This window comes from Balaenoptera borealis (assembly GCF_965194805.1).
Source record: "Balaenoptera borealis genome assembly, chromosome: 8".
Classification (NCBI taxonomy): domain Eukaryota; kingdom Metazoa; phylum Chordata; class Mammalia; order Artiodactyla; family Balaenopteridae; genus Balaenoptera; species Balaenoptera borealis.
In genome coordinates, this window is record NC_138865.1 from 98,401,340 (window position 1) to 98,423,023 (window position 21,684).

Below are 21,684 nucleotides of genomic sequence, written 5' to 3' on the forward strand. Positions count from 1 at the left end.
TACTACCTGTATCATGTCTAGTGGGTATACTTAGGGGAGAGTTAGGGTTAAAAGAAGTTTCCTTGTGAGTCAAAAATAATTTTAGAATTTTATTTACAAAATATTTTACATACCTCAAATGAGAATATTCTCTTATTTAAATGCAAGTAGGGGTAGGGAAGGGATAACATGACTTGAACAGCAAAAGATGATGGAGAACTAAAAGAATTTATACTCAAGGATAATTGTTTTATTTAAAAACAGAAATGTTTATATGTATGTATATGTTGCAGCCCTTAAGGAAAAATAACAATTTGAAAAGTCCTTTTATTTGAAATTCAATGTAAACAAGTATACAATCTTAAACCATGAATTCATAGTTTTTTGTTTATTGTTTAAATGATGTGAAAGCTTTTGTTCTGTTCAAAAGCATGTGTGTCTTTGAATTCCAGGAACCTCTCGGGAACTTCTTTGCTGGTTACCCTGTAACTAGAGTGTGAGACTGAGTGACCACAAATAAACATGTTACTTCATACAGCATTATAATATTGACACTTCCATGTTAGCAAATCCCCTTTCAAAGCCTTTTCATGTGTCCCTCATTAAGAAACCAGTGTTACAGTGCTACATTGTTCAGAGTTGAAGGCCAACCCATAAACTTAGAGAAGGTACACTCTACACTCTGCCTCTTCCCAGCAACCTGAGCCGGGGAGTTGGGGCAGAAGGGGTGGGACCAGATGTATTGGTCGTGTCACACTGAAGCAGACTTGGTAAGAAAGGCCAGTTGTTGTTTTTCAACTTCAAAGTGATGGAAAATTGAGGCAAAAACAATAACCATGACACAATATTCAAACAGAATTACATCAAAACCTAGTATTTACTAACGGGTTACAGGATGATGGGTAAATTATTTTTACTTTTCTGTCTTTTCAAATTTTCCTCAAAGTGCTTTGTTTGTTGGTTTTTAATCAGAAAAACGTCTGTCGCTTGCCAGTTGTTAGAAAGAGAAAAGCAAAAGAAGAACAGAGTGAGTACATGGGCAGGCAGATCTGGGAGGTTGAAGACAAAATGGAATCAAGGCTTGTTATGCAAGACGAAGAAGGAAACCTAGGTCAGGTTTTAAGATCAGGCCTCCCTGCGGATGGCCGGGTGTGAAGTACATTTCAGCATCTCTGGTTCTTCCTTAGTGCACTGACTGGTAGGCCAGGTAAGGATAAGAATGCCCTGTTGTTTTTACTCAATCTTAATCCTCATGAGGTCGCTGTTGTGGCATTGATGCGTTTCACCATGACTTCTTCATACTGTTTTTGTGTCAGTAACCCTTCTGTTATGCTTTTACTTTCTTCAAACTTGGGCAACACAACTGCAATGTAGCCTTCGGTGGATGGCTAGAAGTGAAATAGAATATTTAATACTGTCAAATGGTAAAAAATCAGATAAAAAGTGTGTGGATGGGATCTTACTTCCCCAGACCCTTTTACCTTCTCTTGAAGAATGGATGGCTTATGGAGGATGTTTTCATTCACTTCCATCAACCGTCCTCTAACACAGCTATTTAAAGAAAAAATTGCTTTGAAGAAAAATATTATCTTCTTTGTTTCTCCAAAATTGTGGTTAAAAAGTAACTCACCTATATATGGTGTATTCTTCTCCATCAGAGCAGTAAATCTTACACAGAGGTGCAAGTTCTGTTAGAAACTGTGCCCCCTGATAATAACAGGGAAGAAAAAATTAATTGATGTACATTTTCACTTTTCTTTGTGAGATAGCCCTCAGAGTTACAACAGGATATATTCCTGGAATTAGTGTTTTAAATAAAAATGACTTAAGTACAGGAAAACCATTCATTTATTCAAATATTTATATATTAAATGCCTCTATGGGCTAGGCACCATCCTAGGCTCTAGGGGAAAAAGTAGACTAAGACAAATGTGATAATAGGCAGTTTAGTTACATATTAAGAATATATTTTATCTTAACTTATTATACTTTATATTTAACTGTACATGAGAAAGCTGCACATAGCCAAGTGTAAAGACTTCAAAAGGGTAGGAAAATCTTACCAATAAGCATAATATAAAATTCAACATTATAGAGAATGACAGCAATATTGTATAAAGTTAGTTTCATTAAGATTCCTACCTTATTTTTATATCAGAACTTAATAGAGAAAGGAACTTCTTTATTAGGTCAATCAGTAAGACTTTCTGAAGAAGGGATATTTTTCTAATTTAAAAAAATGCAATTTGAGGAAAATTTGGAAAACAGAAAAGTTCTAAGTAGCACATAAGAGTAACTTACCCATTATCCTATAACCCACTAGCAAATACTACATTTTGATATATGTCTGTTTGAATGTTGTGGCACGGTTATACTTTCATGTACTCCACTGTATGGATATATCTGGGGAGGTTCTGACAAATATCTATCGAGTCGGCCACAAAGTTCTTCAGGTTTTTCCCTAACATGAAAAACCCGAGCGAACTTTTTGGCCAACCCAGTACAAGGAGGCTCATGGGAAATGGATGCAAGCATGTCTCATGTGTTGCTCTTTTTTCCCAGGAATTTTTACTGCAGTGAACATCTGAGGTCAAGATGCTGTTCTTTATGGCCTCTTTCCCACTCACAACATTATTAGACAGCATTCAGGTGTTACTGCATGCGCTTCACTCCTCTGCCTGCGAGTACTTCGTTTCAAAATACTCGTCAGTGTGACTCCCCACTTTTGGGAGAAGGGGCTGGGGATTTGTCCCAGATGGTTTGTCTTCCATTGGCTCTGTGTCAGAAAGAAGTGTTTTAACCCCTTTTGGTTACCTCCCTTGGGAGAAGAACTGATGGGCAGTGCTGAGATGCGATCAAAGCTTATCTACAGTGGGTTCCATGTGCAGGTCCCTCTCTGTTCCTCAGTAGTAACAACAGTGCTACTATTTTGGACAAAGATTGATGACAGGAACATCACAAGCACTAACTGTTTTACTTGTAATTTGTAGACTTTTAAGAATGGTCCACGCTTTTTAAAGTCCACTTGTTTCCTGAGTGAGGAAAAATCAATAATTATAAGGCAGGTTATTAGGGGCCCTCAGGCCTACAAAGGGGAGTATAAACAAGGGTCTTGCAGAACAGTGAGGTAATTAGCAGAAACTCTTAGTATGAACTCAGTAAATGAAGGACCTAAATCATCCACTGAAACTTTCCTTTCCAGGGGGTTTGTCAGGATAGTTTAGTATGGTATTGAGTTGTCCTTGGTGTGATACCCTCCTTTAACAGTAAAATGTCCACCTTGCCTAGAATTGTAGAGGGCACAGGTAACATTTTCTATAACTAAACACTACGCGGAGGTAGCGGGTGTAGCTAGATGTGTATAAAATTGGCAGTGATTTAGGAATGGCAACTGATACGAAGCAAATAATGTATATTTTCTCAGATTGATTTGTTTTTCACTACCTCAGGACTTTTATTTTACTTTTAAGTTCACATGTGAAAATTTATGATAAAGAAGTATTGACCATCTAAATTTTATAGAATTTGAAATACTGGCTGAACAAAACTAGAAGGGACAAAATATCTTGTTATATTGGTATTAGAGTTGTTCTTTCAAAGGCCCACCTTCTCCATCCTTCATCCTGGGGATGATAGGGATGGTGGCCCAGAAGCTAATATGACAGATAATATACCTTCTGAAATACCTCATTTTTTTGGCCTGAGAATTTCCCTAGAGCTTAAGTATTCTTAAAATCATCTCTAACTGCCAGGGAAGTATGCTGAGCGTACACTACTGGGTTCTGAGACCGGCTGGCTCTGTCATTATTGTGATAATAGAGGATTTAGGTAGAGAAATACAGGAACATACCCGCTTGAATTTCCCAGAGACTTTGTTCTGAAGTCTGCTACAGTTGGTACTGATTTGATAGGAAATGCTTTTAATTGCTTTTCCACTTTGAAGAACTGGATGGGATCCTGCCAGTGTGATGACACATATTCTACGAGGAGCAAAAATTGATCCTGTATTATTGCTTGGTATGATTCTTCCCCCTATAACACAGTATTCCTACTGGCACAAGAAGAGCTGAGCTGACATTTGTTTAGTCAGCCTATCATTTCCCCCCATTTTCCTCTGGCTACTATTGGAGCTTAACTGAAGAGAAGCATGCAGTAATAAAAATGGAGAAAATGGGACTGAATTTCCTTCCCCAAAAGGGAAGCGTACCAGAGGTGCTTAGACAGCACTGAGGAGGAAGAGAGAAAAGTAAGGCATGCCGGTATATACAGGATACCATCTGTGCTTCTACCCTAGCCCTCTCCATGGGATTGGGCAATTCAGTGGTTAGGCACAGGCTGGTTACTTGAGGTAGTAGCTGACTGGGGGTGTGGTCCTCCATTGGGATGTTTGGGTAAGCAAGTTTATTTGTTTAGCGTAGGCACTGAAAGACTCATTCTTGTCAACCAAACTCCTACTATAAATAATACCATCTCAATACAGTGGAAGATAATCATTTAATGAATATTTATTCAATACAAGACCATACCAGGCTACAATGCCAGAAAAAAATTTTTTTTGATAATTTAAAATCCCCAATTTGCTTACCGGTTAGAGTGTTGTAGTATACAGTGGTCCTCACAGGGTTTTCCTTTGACATCTAGAAGAAATGAATGAGTCTGATGGCTGTTGAGTCAATATTTACTACCACTGTGTAGTACTTTCTTTGGTTCATAGAGGTAGTTAATTATGAAGGCTGGACACATATATTACTGGTATCCCTTCATTACACAAAAAGATATACCTAAAGGCTGACCATAAAGTATTTAAAGATATCTGGTCCAGATGGAATCATTCATTCAATGTTAAAATGATGATTAACTCTTTGCTCCACCTTTTTTTATCCTCACTTTAAAATGAGTACAATCATTATTTCTATTAGAAAAGAAGTGATTAGTAATGTATTCTTTATTCAATTTAGTAGCATGTTTTGTTGGTCAATTTTAGAGAGACTTAACTCATCCTGGTTCGCCCAGGACTGTCCTGATGTTAGCGTTGAAAGTAATGGATTCCGGAAAACACGTCAATCCAGGGTTAACCGGACAGTTGGTTACACTAAGTCTGGCTAATAAAACGTATGCTATTGTAAAATATTTCAATATTGTAAAAGATGAGTACACCTATTATCCCTAAATGAATGCGAGCAAGTTGGGTTAGAGGAGGGTCCCCAACGATGCTCTCATCACTGATATTTGCTGGGTACACAAAGCTGTACAACAGGATACCTACTAATAAGGGGCAAATGTGTAATACCAGCGACTTCCTTTAAGTAAAACTGTTAGATTCTGCTTTCTAAATGCCTCTATTCTAACCCACCCTCTTCTCTCCATCCCTATGCCTCTACCTTAGTTTAGACCGCTACCATTTAAATCATTTTATGTATCGACTCTTCTTGGAGGACTGAGCCCCTCAAATCCCTTTAGGTACTCAAGGAGATTGCAATCCAGCTCCTGCCTCCCTCGGGGATCTCACCTTAGTCTACCATCTTCCCGCAAGCAACCCACCCTCCTGAACTCGCACTGCGCTCGCCCTACCCAGAATGCTCCCTGCTGCTTTCCACGGGCAAATGCCATTCCCTTGGCCTACAGGGGAACAGAGAGATCCAGTTCCTTCTGACGTGGGGAGGAAGTGCTGGGGAAGGTGTATGCGGCTTATGATCTGTCATCATAGTCCCTATACTGTCAGACAAATTGGGCCCAGAAGAAACTGACATCATTCTCCACTTACCCGCTTTGTACCAGCGAGTGAAGTAACGATCCACAAGCGATGGCACCGCGGGCTCCGCAGCCAAGGCGGCCACAGGGGTCTCCGGCTCGGTAGCCATGGCGACCTCAGGTGCTGCAAATCCCGCCCCCTGGGACCTGTACTCTTCCTCCCGCTTGCCACGGAGGAAGGCGTCTTGCCGGCGTGTAGCCGGGACACGCGCTGTGCGCACGCGCGCTGCTCCCCAGGCCCCGCAGGCTCCACCCACCGGCGCCTCTTACTGAGCTTTGGGGTCTGACGTCAAGGCGGGGGTCAAATACAATAGGCTGGGCAGGAGGGTGTAGGGATAGGGGGCGGCGGCCAGCGGAGCTGCTCCTATATCTTTGCGGGGAGAGGGAGACGGCAGGCCACGCCCCCTCAGGCTCGCGACGTCACCGGGGCGCCGCTCGGCGCGTGTCGGGCTATCTTCGCTTGCGAGTACGTGTTTCGCAGGTTGCCCCTCCGCCTGGCTTCAGCCACTACCGGAGGGGGTCGAGCGGGCCGGCGGCCCGGAGACCCAGTGCGCGTCGCGGGAGCTCAGAAGCAGCGGTCAGGGAGAGGCCCGTGCGCAGCCCTGGGCGGACGCACCGCTGTTTGGGGGTCCTCAGAGCGCGGCGTAGGTAAGCGTTCGAGCGGCCTAGCTGGGGTGGGGGCACGGAAACGGGTCCTGTCCGCCAGAGGGTGTCTTGATGAAGGGGACCCCCTAGCGCCCAACCGCTGCCTGCTGCTGGTCTGGGAGTGAAGTGCGGCTTGAGCACCTCTGCCCTCCTTGAGTACTCTTTCTGCAGACTCGCCGCCTGCTGCACCCGCGGCCATCAGAGGGCTCTGCGCGGCGCGGCGCGGCGCGGCAGGAGGGGGAATGATATGCTGCTCCCCCAGCTGCACGCTTACCCAGTCTCCGGATTCCTTGCAGTTGCGGGCAATACCGCCGAACCAAGTAATGCACCAATTAAAGCGCAACAATGCATGATAGAAGCTGACGGTAATAGAAGTTCAGGTGCTGTGCTGCGAGTCCCTTCTCGCATCTGCAACTTTTCCTTGGAGATGTTGCCCCTGTGCCTCTCCATGTAATGTGGTATCTTATGTGGCCCTCTCCCCCGTTAAGCTGTGACCTCTGAGGAGGCAGTAACTGTCAGTCATCTCTTGTCCAGAACTAGCACTTGGCAAGTGCTTAGTCGATATTTGATGTAGGCTACAAACCGGATCGTAGGATTACGGTACTATGTAAAGGATTCATACCGTACATTGACAGGCAGGGCAGTAACCAGTGAATAGTTTACTGTGAAAGTGTGGGCGAAAGGGAAGCAGACACAGTTTCAGCTTGGAGGACAGAGAAAGTAGGAATGCCATGTCCCCAGAGGGGAAACTAGTTTGGTGGAGAATAGCAGGTACTTCATTTAACAGGTTGCATTTGATGTGCTTTTTGAGAAATCCTTGTGATAACAGCAGGAGGTTGAAAATGTGAGTTTAGTGTTCAGTTTAGGGAGGGTCAGGGCTGGACGTTTAGATCTACTAAGCATTGTAGTGATCTGTTTGGTACTTGTGGTCATGGGCATGATAATTAGCCAAGAGGTGGACGGATGAAGGAGCAAGGGAAGAAAATAGAGGAGTTGTCAGTAATTTCAGAGAGGATCCAGAATTGATCTATGGTGTGGAGAGATCTTTAGCACATTTAAGGGCTGAGAAAGGATGAGTCATTTGAGGGCAGGGGAGTTGGAGATTGCAGATGTAAAAGAAAGGGTACCGATAAGCCAAGGTCCTGGGGGAGTTTGGAGGGTTCTCCTTTGCTGGTCTTGAAAAAGAGTAGGACACTTCAGAGAAGGTAAGGGAATAAGGCTGATAGGTGTGAAATTTTAGAGAAGTTCATTTTGAGGCTGGAAGGGTTGGGGAGGAGGGAGATGAATGATGAGCTGCCCTTGTGTCACCAAGCCTAAGCTCGTACTGCTCACCACACGACAGGCCAATAATCGAGAGACGAGGTGTTGGGGCAAGGAATAACGACTGTATTTGGAAAGCCAGCAAACCAAGATGGTGGGCTCGTGCCCCCAAAGACCCATCTTGCCTGAGTTAGAATTCAGGCTTTTTTTTATACTAAAAGAGGAGGGAGTAAAGTCAAACGTTTCCTGGTTCCCATCAGCCTCCAGAGGGGATGTGTTGATTTCTTCCTCCCTGCGGTCATTCACAGGTGGGCCTGGTCAGGATGTTTCTTGTGAGCTAAACAGAAGTATTTTAGCTTAATGCTCATTACCTGGGAGTCAGGGTTCTGAGAATTGGGTCATTATGTATAATTGAAGCTTATAGGCTGCATCCCTTTAGTGATCAACTTGTAATAGAATACAAAAGGTTCTTCCCTATGACACCTGGCTGGTGATTTTGAAAGCTCAGTGATTTGAGAACTCAGGTTGTTTGATATGTTTGTCAGTCAGGGTGCAGTCAGGAAAGTAGAAACCACACAATATTTCAACAGAATTTAATACGAAGAATTGGTTAAATACCCACTGGAGGAACAAAAAGCAAAAGGGAGCAGAGAAGTAATTAAAAAAGTAAACTGATGGAAGAAATTACTACACTTAGCTAGGTCTGAGGATCAAAACAAGGGAAGCCATTGGGGTTATCATAACCTTGGAGGAGAGGCATTGGAAAGCTGGTGTTGATAGCTCTGGAATTCAGAGGAGGAGCTCCATGTTACTAGATTTCAGGCACCTGGAGGGAGCACCTGCCTGGTGAGTGCTGGTACCTCTGGGGTGGTTGTTAATCATGCTGGTCATGGGAGTGCTAGAGGCTGGGACCAAGGGCCCCTGGAAGGATGAAGGCCCATTGCTGGGGCGACATTGACTGAAACAGCAGGGTAACAGGAAAAAGGGAGTCCTCCTCATCTCCTTCTGCCTTTGCCTTCCAAATTCTTATGCTGGGGTTCACGGACCCCAGAGCTCCACAGATTGTTGGTGAATAGAATCCAAGTTCACAGGGAGACATTTTGATGCTCTGATCATGGCAACAATAACAGCATAATTATTATTAGCTAAACCAGGTTGAAATACATCTGGTCCTCTCTCGCCTGTTTTCACCTCTTGCTACTCTGTCCCGTGTTTACTCCCCTCTAGCCAGACATTCTCTCATCTCAAATCTACCCATCCTTTCAGATCTATGTCAGTGGTCGTCTTTATGTTATTTAAAGATGAAAGGTAATGTAACTTTTATATGCTTTCAAAAACCCAAGCTTTCTATATAGAATTAGATCTAAATAAAAAGTCTGCATGGTATAATACAGGTTCGAATAATTTCTAGAAGTTCTTGAATATAAATGTCATGAAAGCTCACAAAACCATTGTTTGCCTTGATTCTCTTCCTCACTTCCACCGTGTGGGTTTGCTTTCCTCTTAACCCACATTTTATGTTGTCTCACTCATACTACACTTAACATTTTATCTGCTATGTAGTATAAGAATTAATTCATGTTTATTCTTTCATTGTCGTAAGTAGGAAATGCAAGATGAAAGAATTCACCTTGGATTAAGGTGACAAGAAGGCCAGTGTGGTCTGTGTAATTGTCACCCCTAACATAAGTTAGGGACTTTCAATTACAGTATAAACCTTAAAGGGGTCTGGATATAAATATACGGCACATTAACTTTTTTTTTTCTCTTGGGTAATGTTATACGTTAAAACAAGTCTGATTCTGTCAGACCAAGGTAGATTTCCTATTGATCGTTCTTTTCTCAGCTTTTCTATTGCCCTGGTGAAAATCAGGCCAGGAGAGTGGAGTAATGTGAAGTAGTTATACCAGGTTATCAAGCTCCTCGAATTGTTGGTCATCATTTTGAAGTATACTGTTGTAATTTCATAGTGTCTTCTTTTCTCCCTGAGAACAATAAATGCTTTTCTTTTCTTTTTTTTAAAAAAATATTTATTTATTTATTCGGTTGTGCTGGGTCTTAGTTGTGGCACTTGGGCTCCTTAGTTGCAGCAGGCAGGCTCCGTAGTTGTGGCATGTGGGCTCCTTACTTGTGGCATGCAAACTCTTAGTTGTGACATGCATGTGGGATCTAGTTCCCTGACCAGGGATTGAACCCGGGCTCCCTGCATTGGGAGCACAGAGTCTTAACCACTGCACCACCAGGGAAGTCCCATAAATGCTTTTCTTTATTTCTATGTTTGATTTCCATTTTAATTTTTTAATGAAGATATAGAGCCAGTTTATAAATAAATGTACTTGGTGATATTAAAGTAATTTTATTTTCTTCAACTGCCAGTATATATGTGGATTTTTATATTATTTTGTAAATCTGTCAAGTTATAAAAATATCCTCATGTGCAAAAATAAAATGTTTTCTCATTCATTGCATTCTTCTCAACTTTCCTTCAGAATAACTGATGTTAAATCTTTTTTGAAGAAAAAACTCTGAGAATCTTGCCTCTTTCAAAGAGTGAGAACGTAAAATAGATTTCACAGCCTCAATTTGTAGACCATAGATTTACACAATTGGTTAGGTTGCTACTGCTCATCTCTGTGTGGGTTCAGATTAGATCTTTTTTTTCTTGGTTATTCTAACTTCTCTGCTCCCTGAATCATTTTGCTTATACTGGAGTGTGATTTATCGATACTAAGCTGTTTCTATTTCTCAGAGAAATTAAAGCTTCATTAAGAGATATTTGTACTTTTCTTTCAGGAGTCGCTTCATCATGAGAAATCTAAAGTTATTTCGGAGCTTGGAGTTCAGGGATATTCAGGCTCCAGGGAAACCTCAGTGCTTCTCTCTCCGAACTGAACAGGACACAGTGCTCATTGGCTCAGCACATGGACTGATAGAAGTAGACCCTGTCTCAAGAGAGGTAACTTACTGATGGAGGATGCTAGCACTTGGCATGACTCTTGACTTGTCTTTTTCCAAACTTGCTTCCCCAAATAGTCTTTCCTTTAAATCTTTCTGAATTTACGTCCCCCCCCCAAATGAATGCTCCCTTCGCTTTATACTGATGTCATATTAGACATAACTTAACTAGTACCCTGTCTTTTAGTCTGCTTCTGTTTTAATCTAAGCTGGCAAACCTCTGACGTTGTATTTTGCGGGGTGCCCTACTTTTTACCCTTTCTACCATGTAAATACTATCTATTAACAGTTCTCAAGTGGGAATGCAGGTGAAAATTTCCTGTAGGGCTTTTTAAACTGTTTCAGTCTCCATCTCATACCACCTACATCAGAATCTTCACTTCTGGAGCTTGAGCGTATGTATAGTGAAAAGCTCTTTAGGTTAATTCTGATATCTTCCCTTAATTATATTTTGCTACTGATGTATTTTAGGTGATTACATTCTTAGTCCCTTTTCCCCATACTGTATACATTTTAGAAAATCATAGTTATTAGCTTCATGTTTTATTGGATATTTTCAAAGATACCAGGCTTTTATGTTTGCTTGGCACAAAGGTCACATGAACTGTGTTTTGTGTTAAAGATGGTAGTGTTGTCACCATTGTAAAGCAATTATACTCCAATAAAGATGTTAAAAAAAAAAAAAAAAAAGATGGTAGTGTTGTGAAATTTCTCAAGTGAAAGTTTGGGTTTTAATCTAGGAAAAAAACATTTTTGAAAGCTTTTATATTATAAAAGAAGCATTAAAAAGTATTTCTGGAAGTGTGACGAATTGTTCTTGAAAGTAGATTGACTTAATTTGCTTATTTGTTTGTTTTGGTGAAAGGTGAAAAATGAAATTCCTCTGGTGACAGAAGGCTTTCTCCCAGAGGATGGAAGTGGCTGCATTGTTGGTATTCAGGAGTTGCTGGATCACGAGTCTGTGTGTGTGGCCACAGCTTCTGGAGATGTCCTACTTTGCAATCTCAACACACACCAGGTAAGTGGAAGAGACCAGTGAGGAGGAAATCTTAGACATCCTCAAACGCCTTTTTTTGTTTCATGTCACTAGTTTTTCGTAGAAGTTTAAAATGTCAGGAGCCATAATATTTAAGCATTTTGCAAATTAAAGTCTTTGCATTATATAATTCTTTACAGAAAATTGTTGGCATGGCTTTAGCCGTATTTCAGGATTCTTCTAAAACTCAGTTTTGTCAACTGCATTTATTAATTAGAACAATCAGAACATTCCAAATAAGAACTTAACAAAAACCCAAATCTGGCCACTCTTGTATGGTATAGCTCACCTCTTACTAGAATCTGATCCTGAGTTGTAACCTTTATTTCTCAATTTATGAAGTCTTTGAAATGTTTATATGGCTTATGTTTTCTTTCATGAATGCTGAGTAAGCCTCTCCTTGATGGCTAAGAGTCCCTGAACTACAGGTGCTAAGGTGATAAGCTATCATTATGTGCACATCTTATGACTACCAGAGAAGATAGATTTCAACCATTTGCCTCCTTCTCTACTTAGCATAAGGCTGAGTTTCTGGATTTCTATCCTCACCTTCTTGACAGCTTTTTAAACTTTGTTGATTACTCCCTTAGTTGTGATCTCTTTAACATGGATGTATCACAAGTCATATTATAATCATAGGATAATAATAGCAGCTGACATTTATTAAATGTTTACAATGTGCCAGGCACTTTTTCAAGTGTTTTTTATGCAAAATTGTATTTAATCTTCACTACAACCTTATGAGGTAGATTGTTGTTTTTCCATTCTTCAGAAGAAGAAATTGAGGCACAGAGGGCTTAAATGACTAGGCCAAGGTCAAACAGTTATCAGGTGGGATTTAAACCCTGGCAGTCTAAATCTGGCACCTTTGCTTTTAACGGTTCCATTTAGTACAACAATAAATCTTATTCTCAGTTCATGGTGAGAAATATCAAAGCCATCAAGTATAACTTACTTAGTATTTCTCACATTTAAAAGGTATGCTTTTACTTTCAAAACATTTTGTAGAATTTTTTCCTAATTACTGAGCTCCTCCAATCCATCGGTCTCCACCAGATGGTGCTGATCTTCCACATTTGTGGCATCACAGTGTCTGCAAGACAGAATCCAGATTCCTTATTGTGCCTTATAAGACCTCTCACTGTCTGTTCCCCAAATTCCTTTTTAGCCTCACCTCCCACCCCCATCATTCCTGTGTATATGTATACCTTAGGCTCTAGTTGCAGCTGATTTTTAAGTGCTCTTTTTAACTGCACATTTTCCGCCCAGTCTCTTCCTCCTGGCCCTATTCCCACCCTTCAAAGCACCTCCTCCGAGAAGCTTTCCTGGACTGTCCTGGGCCACTTGTCAGTCTCTGCTCTGAGCCCGCACTTAATTCCCAGACACCTCAGTTACATCCCTAACCCTACTGTAGAGGCATCTTTTATCTCCTTAAGGGGAGGAATGGAGTGGCCGTAGTCACCTCCAGTCCCTATGGTCTGTATCGTGCCTGGTCTTTTAATACCTGTTACTGAATAAATGTTCACTGAATAATTTCACCTTTGTGTGTGTTGTTAATTGTTTTGATTAAGGTCATAGTAAATATTTACGGAGACGCTTATATTTTCATATCTCCCTTAACATTTTAAAATGTCTCTCTCAGCTGGAATGTGTCGGGAGTGTAGCCAGTGGTATCTCTGTCATGAGTTGGAGTCCTGACCAAGAGCTGGTGCTTCTTGCCACAGGTAAGCCTGTCACTGGTCCCTAATTCTTGACTTTTATAAAACATGACTCCTAATATCTCACAGGCTTAAGTTTTAGGGTGCTTAGGTTTCAAAAAACAACGTTTCTTGGAACAAGCATACCAACAAGATAATCTATAGGGAATGTGGTGTTTTTGAGTTAAGTTTTACTTCTTAATATATTGTTTTAAAAAGTTGCTGCTAAGGTCCATAGGTATGGTTTAAAATGTCAGCAGTATTTAACCTATTCTAAGAGGAAGAGTTGCTACATAAAATAAACTGATTCTAAGAACTGCTCTCCCAGTCCTATTTTTTTCCCTTAAGTCTTTTCATTCCAGATGAGTTTCTGCAAACTAGCACCCTGATGCAGTATACATTTGAAGAGATATATTGCTGACTAAATCGTGAAGTTAGTGGAAGAGGGCTATGTGGACTTTAATGTTAGCTTGACATACATAAATAGCTGAGAATAAGTACTAGGTGACTTACCCAGTCAAAACTTTTTTTTTTAAATGAGAGTCAGAACATTTTGAATAAATTCTGTCTTCCCTGTTGTGACTATAAACTCCCCCACTCCAGCTCAGTAGCTTCCAGTGCTGTAGATACTTACGGAATGGCAGATTTGCTAAATGAGAACAAAATCATTCTCGTTTGTGCTCCTCCAAGGTCAACAGACCCTAATTATGATGACAAAAGAGTTTGAGCCAATCATGGAGCAGCAAATCCACCAGGATGATTTTGGTGAAAGTAAGTATAGCTTTGTTTGAACCATTTTGTGACTTGTCTTGCACACTGATAGCTGCATCGTAAGCCCAAAGGACTATGAAGCTTAAACCCCAACTTAATTCACTGTCTGATAGCCCAGTTCCTTTAGTTCATTCCACATTTTAAAAGGCATACCTCTGGTGCCTCTCCAAGTCTGAGAGCTGGCTTTGTCAATAACTTGGGGAATAGGAATCTGTGCTTAGAATCACCTGGGTAGTTGTTGCCCAAACCCCAGGACAGGCTTAGTCAGGAGGTTTAATGAAAAGGACTGTACTAGCTAGAATAAGGAGAGCATTTCTTTTTTTTTTTTTGGTAATCTTTTATTTATTTATTTATTTATTTATATTTATTTTTGGCTGTGTTGGGTCTTCGTTTCTGTGCAAGGGCTTTCTCTAGTTGCGGCAAGCGGGGGCCACTCTTCATCGCGGTGCGCGGGCCTTTCACTGTCGCGGTCTCTCTTGTTGCGGAGCACAGGCTCCAGACGCGCAGGCTCAGTAGTTGTGGCTCACGGGCCTAGTTGCTCCGCGGCATGTGGGATCTTCCCAGACCAGGGCTCGAACCCGTGTCCCCTGCATTAGCAGGCAGATTCTCAACCACTGTGCCACCAGGGAAGCCCAGGAGAGCATTTCTGAGGTACAGTTTTGGGGAGAAGACAAGAGAGGCAGGATAGAGAGCTGATTTTTGTTCCTACTGATTAGACCTGAATTTTCATGGGACCCATCATATTGTTTTCTTGCTAAGATCTAGCTGAGGTGATATGGGCATTAGGCTGTGGAAGTATTGAAGAGGAGAAGAGTGGAGATGCTTATTGAGTGTAAGAAGCCCTGGCCAACTTGAGGGCACCAGGTAGCTGGCCTGATTGAGGAGAAGGATGGGGGAGGTGGTATTTTAACTTCTGCTGAGGTCTAACTTCATGACTTCTCGTTCTACTAAGAAATCATTTAGAAAAGTGCTACTCATTTATTCATTCAAAAGTAATTTGTTCAGAAATAATGTTTGAGTAGGTAGTGTGAACCCAGCAGTGTGTTTGGTGCTGTGGCTAATTCATCTTTTCCCTTAAGGAGTCAATAATAACAGGATGTGCAGGTATTAGGGTAGCATAAGGAGAGGAAGGGAGTAATGGGGACGGAAGGCTTCCCAGAGGAGGCCGACTTGAGCTGAGTTTTGGCTGACTTGGTGTTGGGTAGATGAGGGTTGAGGGTGGGGGAGTGGTCCAGACAAGTGAATTAGTTCATTCCAAGGCAGGGATGTTTCATAGAAGCCTGTGACACAGCATGGCTTATTCAGGCAACTGTGAGTACTTCAGCATTGCCTAGTGACAGGACATGGATGTGGAATGAAATAAAGGGGAGGGATTTTGATTAAGTTTGATAGGGAGTTTGGACATTAAGTTACAGGAGATCAGTCATTAAAGGTTCTGATGATGCAAGATTGATTGGTGGAGAGGGAAGAGACGAGACAGGGTGATCTGGTAGGAGGTTACTACAGGAATCCATGTGAGAGATAAAGAAGGTGGGTGTGGGACTAGAAAAGGGAAAAATGCAGGAAAATTTTGATTCTCAATGAGGATAGGAGTACATTTTTTGGAATTATGAGAAACTTTTTTGGAATATGTGTGCATGGTTCCCCTCCTGCCCTAGCTAGTTTGAGAAATAACAGTTTAGAAAGTGAAATAAATAGGCTTTGGGTATGTAAGTGAAGAAGAAAGTTTAGTAGAACTCTAGCCAGAAGCTCAGGTGGTGGAAATAAAGATGTCAGTATCTGAGAGGGAAGGTGGGGAAGTGCTGGTCTGTAAGGGGTGGGTGATGAGTTCCTTCTTGGATTTGTTTAAGGGCCATATGGGATCAGCAAGTAAAGCAGGTGAGTAGAAGGGGCTGAAGCTCAGGAGAGGCCAGAGCTGTGGACTGGGAGTCATTGGCATGTGGGGAATCTTTACAATCTTGGGATTAGATGTGCTTGCTCAGGGAGCAGGTATGGTGCTGGATCTAGGGCCCAGGGTGGGGCTCTGGGGCATCCAGCTTTGAGGATAGTCACAGAGGTAGTAACCGACACATCTTTGCATGGGAAAGTGCTCTGGGCCTGGCTCATCCCACCGACTTTTTCATAAGAAGTCTAATAGAGTAAATCAAAGGAGAGGGAGTCCAAGTCAGGGTCTTAGGTCTCAGAAATGTATTTGTCAGTACAAAAAGTCACTCTGTGGAGTGGTGAATAGATATTTTTCTTCTAACCCAGGTGTCCACAGACTTGTTCTGTAAAGAACTGGATAGTAATTGATTTCCGCTTTCAGGCCATATGGTCTGTGTTGCAGCTACTCAACTCTGCTGATGTAGTGTGAAAGCACTTAAGATAGCACATAAAGAAATGGGTATGGCTGTGTTCCAATACAAGTTTATTTGTAAAAGCAAATGCAGGCTGTAGTTTGCTGATTCCTGCTGTAACTCCACCACTTGTCATCTGATCCCACTGGAAAAGTTGTCTTGCTTCGCTCCTTGACCCTTTATCTCTCTGTGGAAACTTTCGGATAGAAGCCCAGGGGTGTGCACCAGGATAGGCACTACTATTTGTATACAGCAGCAAGGTATGCTTTGGGATGCTACAATACTTGGATGTGCCCAAGCAGCGCAGACAGGAAACGGTCATGCTGACCCATAATTTATAGAAATTACAAACAGCTCTGCTTCGTCAGAATCAGCATCAGTTGTAGGAGGGGAATATTGGGTCCTGGATCTGGCCGATGCTTTCAGGGGCATCTCTGTAGTACCTCTTACAGGTGGATGCCAGATCCTACCTTCAGGAACAGAAGGCTGCATTATATCAGCAACTGACTTTATATTTTATGTAAGATCAGCCTTATAATTTAGAAAGAAGCCCAGCCTGGAAGGCAGAAGCCCTGTGTTCTAATTTTGGCCTCTGTCACTAGGGGGTGTCAGTCTCTGTGAGGGCTTGAATTCCATAATCATGGCCTCCAACACTAGTAGGGAGGTTGGATACATTGAGTGGATTGAACACTTACGACCGGAATTTTATTCCCAGCTCTTGTCTTCTTGAGTTTTATGTTTTGTTATCTGTGGACATACTGCATAGATTCTTCATGTTTCATTCTCCTTGTAAAGTGGGGATGGATTGCTGACTGTCATCAAGGGAATTTATATACAATGGCAGTAAAGCTCTTTCCAAAGTAAGGGCATTTCAGAGTCTTCAAAATCACTTCAGTATATAATATGGAACATAGGTTTTTAAAATATTGACTGCTGGTCAATCTATTGAGAGGCCTCAGAGGACCCAACTCCATGAAGAATAGCTATGAAACTGCTTTTATTTTATTTAGCTTATTGGTTGTCTTGCATATTCTCACTCACTTGTTGTCTAGGCAAGTTCATCACTGTTGGCTGGGGCAGGAAGGAGACGCAGTTCCATGGATCAGAAGGCAGGCAAGCCGCCTTTCAGCTGCAAATGGTAAGGTTGGTCTGATGGATAAAGAACCTTATTTGGAACACATAGAAGTTCTGCTGCCCACCAGGAGCTCTTAGGTGTCCAGGTGTTACCAAAAGTGGGGTCCGGCTGCTCGCCGCTCTAAAGCCAATAAAGAGGCAAGGTTGGTGGAAAGGAAAGTTTGCTTTATTCCGCTGGATGCCAGCAACTGGCGGGTGGGAGGGTTGGGGACGGGGCGATTTTTGTCCAAAGGCCGACTCCGCTCCCTGACAGCCAGTGGGCAAGAGCTTTAAAGGCCGAGGCGGGGCCTACATGCAGAAACAGTACAGTCAGCTCTGACAGTCGTCTTGAAATTGGTCACGCGGTGGTCTGACCAGCATCATCTTGATTATTAAGTACAGTTAGTCTTTACTTCCAGGGTCGGTTTGTTCCCATTTCTTTGAGGCCAGTTCTCGGATTTGTGGCAGCCTATGTCATGGCCACAGTCTGGTCATCATGTAGTTAACTTCTTCCACTTGGTGGCGGTTTCAGTATCTATAAGACAGCTCACAGGATATGGCTCAGAATATTATCTGTAGCCCTTGAGGAAGTAAAAAGGTCCTTGACTGTGCTTAATGCCTAAACTATTATTATTTAGTCATGTTGGACTGTTTTCCTTTGTTTCTGCATTTTCTCACTTCTCTTATTAAACTTACTGTTTGGCTAAAGTTTTTCTGCAGACAAAAGGCAGGGTGAGGACATGGGGTGGGGGGAACCATCGGGTCCTGCTCTGTTTCACCGGTAGAGGGCGGTAATGGACAGATCTGCTCTAGTAAAACAAGCTGTTTGGAGACCTTAGGGAATGAGTCATCCTAGAAAGATCCTTTTTTCTTTTTATTGCCAAGTTGTTTTGTTATTTTTTTTCACATAGAGAATAATTATCACCAATATTCATTTAAAAAAATAACTCACCACAGACAGAAATGAAACACTCTGTATCCCTTCCTGATACCCTCCCCCTTCCTCCCCAGAAGGAGCCGCTGCCCTGTGTTCACTGTTGATCATTCACATGCATGCTTTTATACTTTTCCTACATATGTATATATTAGTCTTTTTTTTTTCCTGATTTCTCTTCCTGGATGAAACTCTATGTTTTTCTTCTTTCTGGATACATTTTGAAGATATAGCTACAGGATTTATTGATAATAGATGAGATGTAGAGTAAGAGAGAGAGAGAGGAATTGAGGATAATCCCCAGATGTGGGCCTGAGCAAATGGAAGTACTTTGTCTATATTATATGTGGAGATTTCCCTGAGCTGACCTTCTAGGATAGATGAAATCATACACTGCCTGCCGTTACATTTTCCATCCTTAATTTATTTCTGGCTACATTCCGTGTAACTCATATTGTCTCCTAACCCTTCACTAGAGGAAGTTTGTGTATACCACAGGGCAGTTTCATTGAGAATAAATCTTGTTAGGCTGCTGTGTATTCCCTACTGTGCAATTTGTGGCACTAGCACCATTCTGACTTAGCCTGTCACTGGAATGTGATGATGGATGCTCAGGTGGTCATTTGTCCCCAACCCCACAGAATTGGCTTCTGTCTTCAAGGCTTTCGGGACTGAGATGCAAGTGGCACTGGAAACCTTTCTTCTTTCGCTGCTGCAGAATGCGGAGCTTGTCCATGTTTTCATCACTGCTGCTGGCTTTAACTCCTCTGGCTCTTCCCTGCCCACATTCCTCTCATCTTCTTAACTCTTCTGTGCAGCATTGCGAAGTTTACTCAGTGAATAAAACTCTACCCTCTTAAATTTAGACAAACATTAATTTCCTTATATAGTTACCTGATAGATTCCTCAGCTCGTTATTTTTAATATCTAGATCTGTAGCTCTTTTTCCCTGTTGCTATGCTTGGAGGCCACTTTTTAATGTCCAGAGAAAGATTTGGTTTTGTTTGGTTTTAAGTTCTTTTCTCTTGATTTCTGGGTCTAAGGGCCCTTCTGGAAGGGTTCCTGAGGATTCTGTGAAACCCGATTTCTAGATAGCTTAAACCTTATATAAAAGATTTAACTTTAATAGCCTGAGGCTTGTTTGATTCTGGGCCATATAAGGCCACCAGTAACATTTGTGTTTTTTCCTCTCTTTAGCACGAGTCTGCTTTGCCCTGGGATGACCATAGACCACAAGTTACCTGGCGTGGTGATGGACAGTTTTTTGCTGTGAGTGTTGTTTGCTCAGAGACAGGTATGGAAATAAATTTTTCTTCCTTTTGCTTTGAGGGTTTTCTTTCATTACACCCATGAGGTAACGATGTGCTGCTTTAGGTGTTAAATGAATATAGAGCTAAGAATCAGAAGAGTTATTTGAGGCTAGTTGTCCCAGCCTCCTACCTGTTGGATACGAATTTTTAACAAGATTCATCTAATTGGCTTTGTGAAACCATGACAGTTTTTGTTAATAAGGAAGGTGTTAGGAAGTTCGGACTTGACAACATTTATCACAATGCTTTAAGTTTTGCCGTTGTTGTTTTTCTCCCTCTATCTACTACACAGGGGCTCGAAAGGTCAGAGTGTGGAGCCGGGAGTTTGCTTTACAGTCAACCAGTGAGCCTGTGGCAGGACTGGGACCTGCTCTGGCTTGGAAGTGAGTGGGAGAAGAAACCTTGTAACTTCTTCCCAAAGAATTTCTTGGTACTAGGGTGGGAGTGGTGGTACCTATTGAATGTAGGTGTTTATAAAACACAAAGAGATAATTACTTTTTCTCATTTGGCTGTAAGCCTGTATCTTTCTTTTTTAGTTCCCTGAAGTCTGAATGTGGTTTGAATAGTAGATTCTGAGCTTCACAGACCTTATCATTCCAAGGCCCACACATTTTGTAGGTTATAGGTGGGGCCTACATGAAGCCACTGTGTAAAACAGAAAGTGGTGCTTCGAAGGGAAGTTGCAGTCTGTGAATTTCTGTGGGGCAGCAGAGCTTTGGTGAAAACTAGGAAAAGGGCTTCCTTTCTCTGCACAAACTCCCACACTAAGGGGACCTGATTGCTGAGGAACACGTGGGCTGGATTTGGGCCTGATTCACCTGTTGGCCTAGTACCCTTTTGCAGGTCACAACCTGCTTATGATATATGGCTGTCCTGATTATAGATAGAAGGAATATTTTCTGCCTCAGCAGCATCTGTCATAGGCAAAACCTAGGTCTCTAGGTTTTAGACATCTGTTTCCCACCAGTATTTGAGTGGTAATTGGATGACAGAAAAGAGAGAAATGTATTTGAATTAAAACTCTAGAGACAAATATAAACAAGATGGGGCGATCAAGGTGTTTTCAGTAGATTGAGAAGTCTTTAAAAATACCTACCTGAGCATGTAATATTGCTGAAGTCATATAATTGAAAGAGAAATAGTTTATGGTTTTATAGGACATTATACTGGGAATGGTTTAAATAATTTATTGGTTCTTTTAAAAAGTCACCCAAGTGCAGTCTAAATCTGTGAGTCTTTGTGGGCGAATAGAGCCCTTGTGCAAATCAGGAAAAGGCACTCTGTCCTCTGGGCAGATATAGTCCCACACTAGGGTGACTGCTTGCCAGGAAACATGAGATTTAAAACTTCCTTGGATGGAGGCTTTTTGTTTTTGCTGAAAAAATTGTTTCTCTGAATTTCATCTTGTTCTTAGCCAGCTGGATGAGCTTTTGGATGCTCTAACACTCTGGGTTTGCTTTCAGGCCCTCAGGCAGTTTGATTGCATCTACGCAAGATAAACCCAATCAGCAGGATGTTGTGTTTTTTGAGAAAAATGGACTTCTCCATGGACATTTTACACTTCCTTTCCTCAAAGATGAGGTTAAGGTAGGTGCCTGAGTTGTTTTACCATCAAATTTAGAGGACTTTCCACAGCTATAGAGAAGAAGATTTGTATTTGATATGGGTATGTAAATAGAAGCCCCAGAGTAGACAGTAATAAAAATAGTGGCTTCCTATGACTGAATTTTTTTTTATAAACCAAATTGTTTTTCCTAAGGAGATTTTATAGAGAAGAAATAGCATTCCTTCCTCACCCTAGATAAAACACAGAAAGGAAATAGAAATAGCAGTTTTTATTGTTTATTTTGACAAAAGCATAATTCTTCCAGTGATAAAGATACTTGCCATTTTTAA

At 41.7% G+C, this 21,684-nt stretch overlaps 2 protein-coding genes across 2 annotated transcripts in view; one reads left to right on the forward strand and one right to left on the reverse strand.

Moving 5' to 3' along the window:
* Positions 1-75: 75 nt before the first annotated feature.
* On the reverse strand, positions 76-5,980 carry LOC309634256 (protein Abitram). The gene is made up of 6 exons (XM_082404230.1): positions 5,744-5,980; positions 4,565-4,616; positions 3,830-3,959; positions 1,610-1,686; positions 1,461-1,530; positions 76-1,367 (listed from the first exon to the last, which is right to left on the reverse strand). Exons 1-6 carry the CDS (start codon positions 5,838-5,840, stop codon positions 1,230-1,232), a joined length of 564 nt encoding a protein of 187 aa, XP_082260356.1. The 5' UTR covers positions 5,841-5,980; the 3' UTR covers positions 76-1,229.
* A 136-nt stretch (positions 5,981-6,116) lies between these two features.
* Positions 6,117-21,684, forward strand: part of ELP1 (elongator acetyltransferase complex subunit 1) — a 66,639-nt gene continuing 51,071 nt past the window's right edge. Inside the window, exons 1-9 of the mRNA XM_082403763.1 lie at positions 6,117-6,378; positions 10,429-10,591; positions 11,456-11,608; positions 13,269-13,350; positions 14,014-14,094; positions 17,483-17,568; positions 19,675-19,771; positions 20,080-20,170; positions 21,252-21,375. Of these exons, the coding sequence (XP_082259889.1) occupies positions 10,442-10,591; positions 11,456-11,608; positions 13,269-13,350; positions 14,014-14,094; positions 17,483-17,568; positions 19,675-19,771; positions 20,080-20,170; positions 21,252-21,375 (864 nt within the window). The 5' untranslated portion in view covers positions 6,117-6,378; positions 10,429-10,441. The remainder of the gene's footprint in view (positions 6,379-10,428; positions 10,592-11,455; positions 11,609-13,268; positions 13,351-14,013; positions 14,095-17,482; positions 17,569-19,674; positions 19,772-20,079; positions 20,171-21,251; positions 21,376-21,684) is intronic.

Excerpts from the sequence above, each read along its gene's own strand:
- LOC309634256 (XM_082404230.1), bottom strand. The coding sequence starts at position 5,840 with ATGGCTACCGAGCCGGAGACCCCTGTGGCCGCCTTGGCTGCGGAGCCC. Across the intron at positions 1,687-3,829 it reads TCTCTGGGAAATTCAAGCGG|GGGGCACAGTTTCTAACAGA; the intron begins GTATGTTCCTGT and ends TGTTATTATCAG. Across the intron at positions 1,531-1,609 it reads GAAGAATACACCATATATAG|CTGTGTTAGAGGACGGTTGA; the intron begins GTGAGTTACTTT and ends TTCTTTAAATAG.